We start from the raw sequence: 14050 nt of genomic DNA on the forward strand, positions 1-14050 counted from the left end.
GCGGTGTGGTGGTGGTTGTGGTGGTGGTTGTTGCGGTGGTGGTGGTTGTGGATGTGGTGGTGGTTGTGGATGTGGTGGTGGTTGTGGATGTGGTGGTGGTTGTGGATGTGGTGGTGGTTGTTGTTGTGGTTGTTGTTGTTTATTGAGGTAGAGCCTCACTCTCTCTCTCGTAGGGATGTTAATTGAGTAGCAGCGAGCATGGAAGCGATGTCCAGGTTGGAACTTATCAACGTGGGGCCTTGCCTCCTGCCCTCGCCTGATCGCGTTTGCTTCAATTATCTCGCTTAAGTTGAATTTGTCTTGACCCGGCTCGCCACTTTGTAACTTTGTTTTACTTTAAATATTAACACAGTTTTTATTTTTACCAGGCCAAGCCCGCTTGAGCTGCTATACCGCTCTTGTTTTCAGAAGTGACCTGCCCACGACAACAACAAGGTGAGGCTCGTCAACAGCGTGGTGGTGTTCACTCTGGACGCGTGGTGGTGTTCACTCTAGACACGTGGTGGTGTTCACTCTGGACGCGTGGTGGTGTTCACTCTATACACGTGGTGGTGTTCACTCTAGACACGTGGTGGTGTTCACTCTGGACGCGTGGTGGTGTTCACTCTATACACGTGGCGGTGTTCACTCTAGACACGTGGTGGTGTTCACTCTATACACGTGGTGGTGTTCACTCTAGACACGTGGTGGTGTTCACTCTAGACGCGTGGTGGTGTTCACTCTAGATGCGTGGCGGTGTTCACTCTAGACGCGTGGTGGTGTTCACTCTAGACGCGTGGCGGTGTTCACTCTAGACGCGTGGCGGTGTTCACTCTGGACGCGTGGCGGTGTTCACTCTGGACGCGTGGCGGTGTTCACTCTGGACGCGTGGCGGTGTTCACTCTGGACGCGTGGCGGTGTTCACTCTGGACGCGTGGCGGTGTTCACTCTAGACGCGTGGCGGTGTTCACTCTAGACGCGTGGCGGTGTTCACTCTGGACGCGTGGCGGTGTTCACTCTGGACGCGTGGCGGTGTTCACTCTGGACGCGTGGCGGTGTTCATTCTGGACGCGTGGCGGTGTTCACTCTGGACGCGTGGCGGTGTTCACTCTAGACGCGTGGCGGTGTTCACTCTAGACGCGTGGCGGTGTTCACTCTAGACGCATGGCGGTGTTCACTCTAGACGCGTGGCGGTGTTCACTCTGGACGCGTGGCGGTGTTCACTCTAGACGCGTGGCGGTGTTCACTCTAGACGCGTGGCGGTGTTCACTCTAGACGCGTGGCGGTGTTCACTCTAGACGCGTGGTGGTGTTCACTCTGGACGCGTGGCGGTGTTCACTCTCTGCATGTGGAGTGAGGACAACCGGGAGATCCGGAGGGAAATCCACACGACCACGGGGAGAGAGAGAGAGAGACACGTAAGCTCCAAATATACAGCAGGCGTCAGGGTTGGGATCGAACCCACGACTTCCTGTATGCCACGACAGGTAGTTAACATCTCACCACGAGGAGAGAGACATGCAGCCTCGGCTGTGTTGGTTGATCCTCAATGAATTACTTGGTGGAGTGAGGAAGCATTCATACTGAGCGGATGAAGGTAGCCAGGCATGGGTCTGGACACGCCACCACCTGTGAACCATGTCACTGAAAAACCCTGAATTTGATTCTTGTAAGAAAGAAAAAAGCTGAAAGAAATCAATTTAACTAAATCGGATGTTTTTCACTGAAGGAAATTTAACCTTAACCCACTTCGACGTAAGGTCGATTTTGGCAACTCGGGAAGGGAATGACGTGGCAAGCTGAAAATAGTCACGTTCACTTAGACATTCCAGACAGCATAAGTTGTGCAAATTTAATGATGCTAGAGCTCAGCGTTGGAGAGTTTTTGGTGCTTCACACAAACAAACAGATGTAATTTCTGCTTCATATTTAAGATAGCAGTTGTACCTGTTCTTCACACGGATATGTATTGAAACTCCGAGAAGCCAATGGCTTCATCGGCCAGGAGCGAAGCGCCACCTAAAATCTCCCGGCACGCTGTTAACAGCTCTAGAAGTACGGCGCACGAAGAGCCATATGGTAGGGGTAAGCGTTGCAGAGCGCTTAACTCAGGTGTGTTGCGGGTTGACGCCACACACTCCATGGTCATTTCTCCCCCCCCCCCCCTCCCAAAATACAAGTCTATTTTTTATAGTTTTTACATTGTGTACAGTATGGAACCTACCCACATGCCAAATTTCAAGTGTGTTGCATGTTGGGAAGTATGCTAAACATTTCGAACAGACACACGTATCCACACATTTCCCTTTTATATATAGACTAGCTTTACTACCCGGCTTCGCCCGTGACTTGGATTCTTGTCTTGGATTAAAACAGTGCCTACGTGGAGTGTTTGGGGGGGGGGGGTGACGTCAGCAAGCACACTGCGTAACGCTGCCGCATGCGGGTGTGACATCACAGATGTGATGACAGATGTGATGTCACCGCTCACTTGCGTGCAAAATAAATGCATTACAGTGATCCCTCGTTTATCGCGGTTAATGGGGACCGGAACCCCTCGTGATAGGTGAAAATCCACGAAGTAGGATTGGCCCCCCTAGGAATTTCCGTATATGTGTGTGTGGGTACCAGAATGTTTAAAATATGTATATTTATACTTTATATATATATTTTACTTAAATCTATTTAATTATAAAACCTTAATATTATACATTCACTCTCTCTCTCTCATACGATACGTATTATGGTGTTCTACACTCACCAGTTAATTTCGAACACAACACTAAGATACGCGAGACACAGTTGACAGCGTGAACGAGAGTGGCGAGATACAACAAGGGAAGAAGCTGGGAGAGGATACGATGATGCGCAGCCAATCAGCTCACGGGATACTGTACATCCACTCGTGCTCTCATTCGTCGCTCTCGCGCCGGGAACCAATCACGTGCCTTGTCTGAGTGCCCGTGGGTATGTACAAAGCCTCAGAGAGTTTCTCTCTTTGTCTGGCATCCTGGGAAACCGTTTCTCTCGCGCATCACGATGAAACAACGCTGCTTTCCGGAATACGGCTGCCGATATGGCGGTATTTTTTAATTGAAATTTTTCGATGAATATTTTTGAAAAATCCGCGATGCACTGAGGCCGCGAAACTTGAACCGTGAAGTGGCGAGGGATTACTGTATTGCGCCCCCTCCTCAAAATACAAAAGTCTATGTTTATACTTTTAGCATTGTGTACAGTCTGGAAGCTAACCACATGCCAAATTTCAAATTTGTTGAATGTCGGGAAGTATGCTAAACATTTCGAACAGACATTCACAAACTTCCCTTTTTTATATATAGATAAATCAGCATTTTGCGACCGCCACCGTGTGGCATATTATTATGTGCCAGGGATTCTTGAGAGGACAACAGTCCAAGTCCATGATTTGCAATAAGTGACGGCAAAGCAGTTATAAGCGACTCGCAGAATTGTGCGCAGTTGCGTATACAGTACACGGCTTCCCTGAAGGCAAACACCTTCAGCGAGCGCGATGCCGATCACACGCGTCTAATAAAAAGCAAGGGACAAGTCCTTACTAATAACTCTTTACTAACAACGCCTTACTAACAACTATCATTATTTCTAGATTTGAAGCTTTCGTGACTGCAAGGATTCATACTCTTAGGTTTTTTCGGTAAAGTCACGTAGGTAAAAGATTAAGTAAAATAATAATAAATGAAAATAAATCAATTAAAATCACGATGCTTCGGATGCAACACAAGCCTCCTTCATCAGGTGTCAAAAGGCATAGCAAAATAACTGTAGTGGGAGTTATTTGTAATGGGGCATTTAATATATAGGGTAAGAGGAGGGGGGGGGAGCCAAGGGGGACGGGTGCAGGATGGGGGGGGTTGCAGTGTGGGTGGAGCCAGGAATGTGAAAATAGTAAAACGTTGTAGGAAGGTGAAAATAGTAAAACGGCGTCTAAATAGTCGTTGGAGGGAGGACGAAGTGTAGGATGGGGGAGGGGGGTTGGGATGTGGGTGGAGCCAGGAAGGTGAAGGTGGAACTAAAAGACGGCGTCACGGATGGTGGAGGAGGGACGCAGAGCGGGGGGGAGTGGTGATTTAAGTTTAACATGGTTAATCACATCTTTCCAATGATTGCTCAATTTGAATCCATCTTCTCGGGTAAAGTTATGTCTGTGTTTGTATATCTGTATGGCTTCATGGACAAATCTTTGGTGATATCCAGCCGGCTTGCAGAGTACCTTCGTATCGAAGAAAACGATATCATGATCACCCACAGCGTTGTAACAATGATTGGCAACGGCTGAAGAATTTGTTCTGCCATATTCTTAGGTTTTTTCGGTAAAGTCACGTAGGTAAAAAATTAAAATTAATAAATGTAAAATAAAATAAAAAATTAAATAAAAATCACGACGTTTCGGAGGCAACACAAGCTTCCGTCTTCAGGTGGAACCGTCACAGCCCGACAGTTGTATCAAGTAAATGAGAGATTAGAAGAGATTCCACTCCGTATATATATAATGGTTGAGGGGGGGGGGAAGGGCCAGGAATGGCCCACTTTTTATTATTATGGTAAGGTGCGGCTTGAGACTATGAATAGACTGCATAACAAAAGACTGAGCCTTTATTATGGAGAGGTTCGGGTTGTGACTACACCTAGCCTACATAACAAAAGTGTGAAAAAAGAAAGCTAAACCTGGTAGAAAGCTAAACCTGGTTTTGTTTTACCAGGTTTAGCTCTTGTAATCTCTCATTTACTTGATACAGCTGTCGGGCTGTGACGGTTCCACCTGAAGACGGAAGCTTGTGTTGCCTCCGAAACGTCGTGATTTTTATTTTATTTTTATTTTATTTTACATTTATTAATTTTAATTTTTTACCTACGTGACTTTACCGAAAAAACCTAAGAATATGAATCCTTGCAGTCACGAACGTTGCAAATCTAGAATTGTTCTGCCATGTTTCAAATCTGATTTGTGTTCGCGAATTTGGTCTGAAATATGTCGTTTCGTCTCCCCGATTATAGCAGTCCCCGCAGGTACAACTCAATTTGTAAACACCGGGGTACTGTTAGTCCGGAATGACATCCTTTACGGATGGGATCAGATCCCGGATTTTATGTACTGTACTGAATCGGACTTGGATCTTATGTTTGTTTAGAATTTTGGAGATCTGTTTGGTCACGCCTGCTATGTATGGCAATGTGATAGTTTTGATCGGAGTTTCAAGTGGTTGTCTCTGTATGGTGGGAGAAACAGCTTGGCGGATAGTGCGGTCAGAGTATCCGTTCATCTTGAGGGCCAAATGTACATGTTTCAGTTCACTGGCCAGGTGGTGTTGGTCAGAGATGCAATGAGCTCTCTGGTATAGTGTTTTGATGAGAGAATTCTTTTGAGTCGGATGGTGGTGGGAATCAGGTTTCAAGTAGGAATCTGTATGGGTGGCCTTCCTGTAAACACAATGTCCCAAAGATCCATCAGGTCTCCTCTCAAACAACATCCAAGAATGGTAGTCTGCCATCTTTCTCCACTTCCATGGTGAATTTGATGGATGGGTGTCTGAAATTGATGTGGTCCAAGAAATGGTTCAATGCTGGGAGGCCACGTGGCCAAAGGACGTAGGGTGGACGTCTGGATGGCGTCTGATTCAAACTTTTCCATGAACACATTGGCTATCACTGGTGACAAGGGGGAGCCCATGGGGGTACCCTCATTCTGTTTGTAGAAGGTGCCATTCCAGGTAAAGTAAGTGTTGGTGAGGCAATGCCTAACCAGCGCAGGTACATCCGAGTTCAGTCCATGTTGGACCAAGTCTTCGATTATTGTTAAGGTGTCAGGAACTGGGACTTTGGTAAACAGAGATACCACATCAAAACTGACGAGGATATCGTCAGGAGACAGTACCATGTCCTTGACCATAGAGACCAATTGGGTTGAGTTAAGTACTGCTGACGAGGTCTTGCCAGTGAAGGGGAGCAGAGTATCTGATAGAAAACGGGCCAGTTTGTATGTAGGAGAGTTGATTATGGACACTATGGGTCGTAGTGGGGAGCCTTCTTTCTGGATCTTGGGAAGACCATAGAATCTGGGAGGTCTTGCAGCCGAGGGTTTTAAGGAGGGACGTTTGGTTGGTTCGATTAGGGACGTCGAACTCGTGATGATCTTGTTGGTCTTTGTTGTTAGGCTGTTAGTCGGATCCTACTGATGATCTTGTTGGTCTTTGTTGTTAGGCTGTTAGTAGGATCCTACTAACAGCCTAACGACAAAAACCAACAAGATCGAACCAACGTCTTTTACAAGGATTCATGTCTGCATTTACCACAATACTTGCAGTGAAATGCGAACAAAACACACTATGATAATATATGCATTAAATTTTGATTTAAAGCTTTTGTGACTGCAGGGATTCATCTTCTTGAAACTGATTGGTCCACACCAAGGGACGGCTTTTTTTGAGCCTCGACTCAATTGGTGCTCGACCAGAGGACACCAATTGGTGCTCGACCAGAGGACGCCAAAAGGCATACTGCTCACACATATTATCATAGTGTGTTTTTGTTTGCATTTGACTGCAAGTATTGTGGTTAATGCAAATGTAGTGCCATGGATGGGCTGCACTTGCAGGCAACGACAGACATCCCAGAAGCGGTTGTGGGTTGTGAGGGGTCCTACGATCCCTCGCAAACACTCCCAACGGCCCGGTGGGCTACGGACGTACTGGCCTGCAACCGGCAGACATGCAGACCTCGGTGAGGGACTCTGGGGTCACCCACGTCTCTCACGGAGGTCCGCACCTCGGCTGAGAAACGTATATAAGGTGGACCTCTGGAGAGGTCCTGGCAGTTGAAGACGACCAGTTGAAGCAATAAGACCTGCTAGAATAGGACCCTGCACCCCTAGCTTCGCCGTCTTTTTAAGGGCCAAAGCTCTGTGAGGCCAGTGGTGGACCCTGGGTCTCCCATAGGATATTATAGCCAGAGCACCTGGAGCGCAGCCGGGGCAGGCATGTTACGTAGGAGGCGTATAATATACCGAGTGTAAGTACTCGAGATAAACTGTACGAGGAGTTGATGTTTAGTAGTTAGGGCGCGTGTGTATAATAAAGACGTGCCCCTAACAAAGTGTATCCGGAGAAAACACGACACAGACATGAATCCTCATAAGGTTTCAGTTTTGTTGCCAGAAAAAAGGGGAAAACTCCTATTATTAACTCCTATCATTTTTCATTGCTGGAGGGTTTGCCCCCCTCCCGACCTTAAAATACTGGCTCCGCCCCTGAGTGTGTGACAGTTTCAAGTTTGTATTTGCAGTAAAGTCTATTAATTCTATTGAGCACGGAGGTTATATCAAAACGGTAGTTTATTTTTGTTTTCCTCTGGAAGTCTTTGTAAGATTGGAGTCAGGAAGTTATCACAGCACATGTGCAGCTGAAGTCGGAACTTCATCCCAGCATTCAAGGACATCTGTGCCTGGCTTCACACCTCTTAGTTGCGATTGAACATTAATTTATGCATTTGTGCATAACACAAATAGTATTATTTTCAACATCCTTTGCTATGTCAGCTGAATTTAGCTTTCATAAATATTCCTTTTGTAGCCAGACAGCCGAAATTGTGTGCTCGGAGTTTTGGGTTAACATTCATTTTGAAGATACTAGGGCTTCCAGGCATGTTTATAACCATTTGCCCTCTCATTGTGTGCGATAACAGCCCGTGTGATAAATTTGGGACACTTTTTCACTATATCATGAATATATGCATAAGTATAGACGTGTAAGTCACGTGTGACTGTATATATGCATTGATACTGATGTGTAGATGTTGTGGATATATTTTTCTGTCTGCAGCTGTCGCTTCCTCTGCAGAATTGGTCTGATGGAGCAAAGGCACTCGGCGCGGCTCGGTGCAAAAAGGCAACAATGCGACCTGCGTGCCAACAGCACAGATCGTACTGAACATTTGACACAGCACCAGAGAACTCACACAGCAGAGAAACCCGTCAAGTGCAGTGTGTGTGGGAAAACGTTTGCACAGTCATCTACTCTTGTAAAACACCAGAGAACACACACGGGAGAGAAACCCTTCAAGTGCAGTGTGTGTGGGAAGGCATTTTCACAGTTAGCTACTCTTGTAGCACACCAGAGAACACACACGGGAGAGAAACCCTTCAAGTGCAGTGTGTGTGGGAAGGCATTTTCACAGTCAACTAATCTTGTAGCACACCAGAGAATACACACGGGAGAGAAACCCTTCAGGTGCAGTGTGTGTGGGAAGGCGTTTGCACAGTCATCTGCTCTTAACAAACACCAGACAACACACACGGGAGAGAAACCCTTCAAGTGCAGTGTGTGTGGGAAGGCATTTTCACATTCAGCTAATCTTGTACCACACCAGAGAACACACACGGGAGAGAAACCCTTCAGCTGCACTCTGTGCGGGAAGTCGTTTGCACTTTCACCAAATCTTCAAAGACACCAGAGAACACACAAGCATCAGAAGATCCACAAGGAGTGGAGTCTGAAATCAGCTTGTGAAAGTCAAAGTGCCGCAATGAGCCCATCCCTCATCAAACAAGAACCGGAAGAAAATCCCAGCTTGGACACTTTTAAAGGTATCGAGGTGAAATGTGAAGAAGTGATGGTGAAGAGTGAAGAAGTGATTATGAAGAGTGAAGAAGTGAAGGTAAAATGTGAAGATAAAGATACAACTCCAAAATCGGACCTTCACATCGATGGAGGCAACGTGAAGCAGGAGGAGACTTCTGACTGCGCGGCAGAGCGAGGCAACTCCCAGCAGTTTGTGGAAGTGGAGGTGTGGGTGGACTTCCTCCGAGACAATACAAAGTCAAATGGAGACCCGGGAGATGTGTAAGCTTGAGACGATGTTGCTCCAATAGATGCACCTTTTGTCACAGACCTTTAATGACAAGAAATAAGTTGAACACTCAATTCCTAGGTTCAACTTGCAGGGTAAGAGCGGCCAGTCTTTATGGACCTGTGGGTTGGGTAGATCTCTAACCAGGAGCGAGAGCCAATAAGCTCCCAAGCATTCACTTTGTTCTAATAATTCATTTACTAGCAGTCGCCGCCCGCTTCGCGGGCGGTGTGTATATGCTTGGTTGGTGGGGAGTTGAAAGTGGCTGGACACAATAGACATGTTTTGGTGATTGTTTTATGTTTTTAGATTTGAAGCTTTCGTGACTGCAAGGATTCATATTCTTATGTTTTTTTGGTAAAGTCACGTAGGTAAAACATTAAAATTAATAAAAGTAAAATAAAATAAAAATCACGACGTTTCGGAGGCAACACAAGCTTCCGTCTTCAGGTGGAACCGTCACAGCCACGACAGCTGTATCAAGTAAATGAGAGATTGCAAGAGCTACCACTCCGTATATATAATGGTTGGAGAGGGGGGAAGGGCCAAGTTCAGCACACTTTTTATTCATATGGTAAGGTGAGGATTAAGAGGGTGAGCCTTTGTTATGGAGAGGTACGGTTTGTGACTAAGCCTGGCCTACATAACAATAGTGTGAAAAAAGAAACAACTAAACATGGTAAAACAAGCCTGGCTGTCTATCAATAACCTGTAATAGTTGTCTGTCAAATAAGACAAACATAAGATCCAAGTCCGATTCAGTACAGTGCATAAAATCCGTGATCTGATTTCATCTCTGAAGGATGTCGTTCCTGACTTACAGTATCCTGGAGTCTACAAATTGAGTTGCATTTGTGGTGATTGATACATTGGAGAAACGAAACGTCATGTTTCTGATCGTGTCCGCGAGCACAAGTCAGATCTGAAACACGGCAGAACTGATTCTTCGGCCGATGCCGATCATTGCTACAACTCTGTGGGCTCTCATGAAATTGTCTTTTCCGAGACCAAGGTTCAAATATACAAACACAGACATAATTTCAACCGTGATGATGGTTACAAACTGAGTAATCATTGGAAAGATGTGATTAACCATGCAAAAAAGATTTAACTACACTTATTTGGCCAATCTTATTTGACAGACAACTATTACAGGTTATTGATAGACAGCCAGGCTTGTTTTACCATGTTTAGTTGTTTCTTTTTTCACACTATTGTTATGTAGGCCAGGCTTAGTCACAAACCGTACCTCTCCATAACAAAGGCTCACCCTCTTAAGCCTCACCTTACCATATGAATAAAAAGTGTGCCGTACTTGGCCCTTCCCCCCTCTCCAACCATTATATATACGGAGTGGTAGCTCTTGCAATCTCTCATTTACTTGATACAGCTGTCGTGGCTGTGATGGTTCCACCTGAAGACGGAAGCTTGTGTTGCCTCCGAAACGTCGTGATTTTTATTTTATTTTACTTTTATTAATTTTAATGTTTTACCTACGTGACTTTACCGAAAAAACCTAAGAATATGTTTTATGTTTATTTTTGTGAGGTTATATGCATTTTTATGAGACGCTCAATTGACAATATTAAAGAATGCAACTTATTCAAATATAGAATGCAACTTATTCAAATATCTGGCGATACATGATATTCTTCGTGTACACTCCGTCTTCCTCATCGTCGTCAAGTCCCTCAATAAGCGCCTTGATGTTGGATCTTGCTGTGACTCGCGATAGTGCCACGTACAGTTGGCCGTGCGAGAAGCATGGCGTTGGTAGATATAATCCCAGGTTGTGAACAGTTTGCCCTTGCGCCTTGTTGATGGTCATCGCGAAGGCTGGGACAATGGGGAACTGTTTGCGCCGAAGTCGAAATGGGAAGTCCTTCGTGTCCAATTCGCGGCGGATATGGTTGTTCTCAAGCAGCGAGTCCAAGACCAAGTGTGGGTACTCGGAAAGCTGCGGGAGGTCGTCAAAGTCTGACAGAGCCATACCACCTGCCGTAATGAACTCGTGGAGGCTGTGAAGGGTCTTGAACTTTACCATTTGTTATTTGTTGGTCCGCTCGCGGTACTGGTACTCGTAATCACGAGCCAATTTGTCGTAGAATTTCTCCCAGAGATCCTTCGTATCTGCTGGCATGGAATACAGCAGAATCGTAGCGAAGAGTTGACGAAGCTGGTACGGCATCTGAAAGAGCGAGGCTTCTTCCAGACACGCAACCTATTCGCGATCGCTCTCAAGGTAGCCTGCTCGCATGGCTGCTTCCTTGAACGTCGGGCATAGTTCACCGCGAATGGTGCGCAGGTCTTCGAAAGACTCCGGGCCAGGTATGTGGCACAACAGCACACGCAAGTAGAAACGCTCGTGATCACGCGGAGAGCAATGCACCATCCTCCCAATGGTGCGTCGCTGGTTTTTGTATCTGATCCATTGCTTGTCCTTGCTGTCCCAGCGAAACAGCATCGGTATGTCTTGGTACAACATGTCCTTCGCTTCGGCGTTGCTTTTGGCAAATTCAAAGAACCTCGTGAGCTTCGTATGGCGAGCATTATCCAAGACTTGCTGTGGATCAGCGGTTCCAGCGTAAGTTACGAACTGGCTGTTGGGAAGGTGGATGCCGAGCGTGACAACCGTGTGCGTCTTGCCTTGAATTGGGTACTCGAGTAAATGCTGGCAAGCCTCCACTGGTGAAATGTAGCGTGCCTTTACGTACCGGATGATCTCATTCGGCTCACGTCGAGGGTGTTCAGATTCCCTCACGTCATCTCCAACTGCCCGCGCACTGATTTCCGTCATATCAGCGCCTTTGTAGACGTACTTGTACAGGTACTTGATCGCCGTGATGCTCGAGCACACCTCAACGTTGATGTGGCAATCGTATTTCTGAGAGAAGAATGGATTGTACGCAACAACCCATTGATTGACTGTCGCATTGTCATATTTCTTGAACTTGAACTTGAGCACGCCGTCCGTTCGCAGGCGTCTTCTGTAGACAGGAAACCCATTCTGGTTGGTTTGTGTCACCTCGGACAGTGCCTTCGGGAAACCTTTGGTGCACTCGCCGTCCTTCATACACAGAGAGCTGGGGTTTAGGGCTCCACACGGCCCGTGCATCATGCTGGTCAAAACTGTGTTGTACAGATCACTGTTCTTCACGGCATCTGGAAGATCCGCGGACACAAACTTGTCAAAGTCATGGCGAGTCCTGGGTTTGTCTTCATGGGCGAGAATAATGAGTATGTGAGCGTGCGGCAGTCCACGCTTCTGAAACTCGACCACATAGATTCGCGCGATTTGCTGCCCAAACACCCCATCATCGAGATCCTTCAACACTGCTTTGAGCTTCTGTTGCCACACACGTGCGACAATATCTGGCCTATCTTGAGCAGTTTGGTGTGGTCTGTTTCTGTCTATCGTCTTTGTGATTTCATCCCATTGAGGGTTGCACGTCACAGTCATGAACAAATCCAGCTTGCCAAACTCGCGCACCATCGCCATGGAGTCCTGATGAGTACATGTATCTCTCACCACCCGAGAACGACGCTGGAAGTACGATGCGCTGTCCGACTTGATCAAGGAAGTGACGGCGGCGGCTTGGCTCTGGATGCACTAACATGCCTGTGTCACGATCGTATTCCGACACTAAGCCTTCGTTTTCGCCTAATGCAACCATGCCCTCATGCAGGTACGCATCCAGAACTCCCTTGTAAAGATCAGCTCGAAGTGTCTTCTGGTTTGCCGCGACCCAGCGCAGACTCTCCTGTTCGCACTTGGCACGTTGGTCAACCACCCACTGTTGGAACAGTCGCCCGCATTGGTGGAGAACCGACTGGTCGTTTTCCCTCTGGTAGAGTCGGTACACAACATGTTCGCGAAGCGCCATTCGCATCTTGTTCCGATACGTAGCGCCGTTCGTGTACTCATCCGTGTACGTCCAACCCAGTTCCCCGAGAGGGAGCAAGAGAGGACATTGAAGTGAATCGTAGATCAAATGGGTTTCGAACAGTCGCAAAAGCCCACCTGACCGTGGGAAGAGAAGCAAGTCTCGGTTATTCGCCGCGTTGCCGTCATCAACCAACACAGCAGCAACCTCCGTGGCCGTGGGGAGATTGTGCGTGCGAGGTCCCGCATAGTTGTTGGCACGCAGGCGAAACACGACGTTGACGGGGTTGTCGCCGGCTTCGATCATGCTTCTCATCCGCTGACCCATCGTAAGGAACTCGCGCACAAACGGGTTGCACGTCTCCATCATGTGCTCCAAGTCCAACAGCGCGACTCTGTTGAGGCCACAAAAAATCCCCTGTCGGCGAGCCACTCGTGCTTCCACATCTGGATCGTACACGTAAATCTGCGCAAACTTGGGCTTCATTGTCTGACCGGCTTGATCCGTATATGGTAACAAAGATCCCAAGAAATGGCTCATCGCTCCTTGGATACGGTATGTATACACGCCTCTCTGCCTTTGGACACTTTGATCTTCCGCTACTGGGTCGAAGCGGGGATTGCTGAAAGATGCACCAAGCGACGTAAATGCAACCACTTGATTGTACATGCGTATCTGTTTCCGAAACTTTTCATCTTGGTACCACTTGCGTAGAATGGCCGGGGCAGGCTGGAGTGGTGGAAGAGCGACCTTGCCGTCAATGCAGCATGTGATCGAAGACTCGCCCGGCCACTTCCATGCTCGACACTTCGAGCAAACGGAAGTTGGCTCTGGTAGTTTGTGTCTTCCTGCGATGACATTCTTCCCCGAAACTCTCGAGACTTCAAACTCGTCTTGGTTGGCGAGGGCGTCCTTGTAGCGCTTGGTTCGCCGTTGAACGCGTCGCTGTTCCAGCGTCTCCTCGACTTCGTTTTCTGTCCTCTCCATTTGCCGTTGGGACTGGCGCTGTCACATCTCCTCTTGTTGTTCTTCCGTCATCCTGGCGAGACGTTCAGCTTCCAACTCAGCATGGCGTCGACGCGCTTCCTCCTGCTGTTCTTCCGTCAACCTCCCGCGGCGCTCTGCTTCCAGCACACTGTGGCGACGTCGTTCTTCGTCTTGCTGCTGTTCCGTCAACCTTCGGCGCCGCTCAGCTTCCGATTCACTGCGACGATATCGTTCATCCAGTAGTCTCTCGGCAGTCATTCTCGAACGACGCTGGGCCTCCAGCGCAGCGCGATGCGCTCGCTCAGCATCTTGTTGAA

General features: G+C 47.5%; 1 protein-coding gene and 2 pseudogenes across 1 annotated transcript; 2 read left to right on the forward strand and 1 right to left on the reverse strand.

The window, feature by feature from the left end:
• Positions 1 to 209: 209 nt before the first annotated feature.
• LOC133361268 (zinc finger protein 84-like) overlaps positions 210 to 14050 on the forward strand; it is a 539839-nt pseudogene continuing 525998 nt past the window's right edge.
• Positions 1296 to 9192, forward strand: LOC133361287 (zinc finger protein 239-like). Its single transcript, XM_061580222.1, has 2 exons — positions 1296 to 1397; positions 7836 to 9192. The coding sequence occupies exon 2, from the start codon at positions 7864 to 7866 to the stop codon at positions 8857 to 8859; it is 996 nt and encodes a 331-aa protein (XP_061436206.1). The 5' UTR covers positions 1296 to 1397; positions 7836 to 7863; the 3' UTR covers positions 8860 to 9192.
• LOC133361303 (uncharacterized) lies at positions 10760 to 13921 on the reverse strand (annotated as a pseudogene).

The sequence above is a fragment of the Lethenteron reissneri genome, chromosome 72, assembly GCF_015708825.2.
Source record: "Lethenteron reissneri isolate LAM-NWPU_2019-01 chromosome 72, ASM1570882v1, whole genome shotgun sequence".
NCBI classification, from domain to species: domain Eukaryota; kingdom Metazoa; phylum Chordata; class Hyperoartia; order Petromyzontiformes; family Petromyzontidae; genus Lethenteron; species Lethenteron reissneri.

Coding starts and splice junctions, on each gene's coding strand:
- LOC133361287 (XM_061580222.1), top strand. CDS start 7,864: ATGGAGCAAAGGCACTCGGCGCGGCTCGGTGCAAAAAGGCAACAATGC.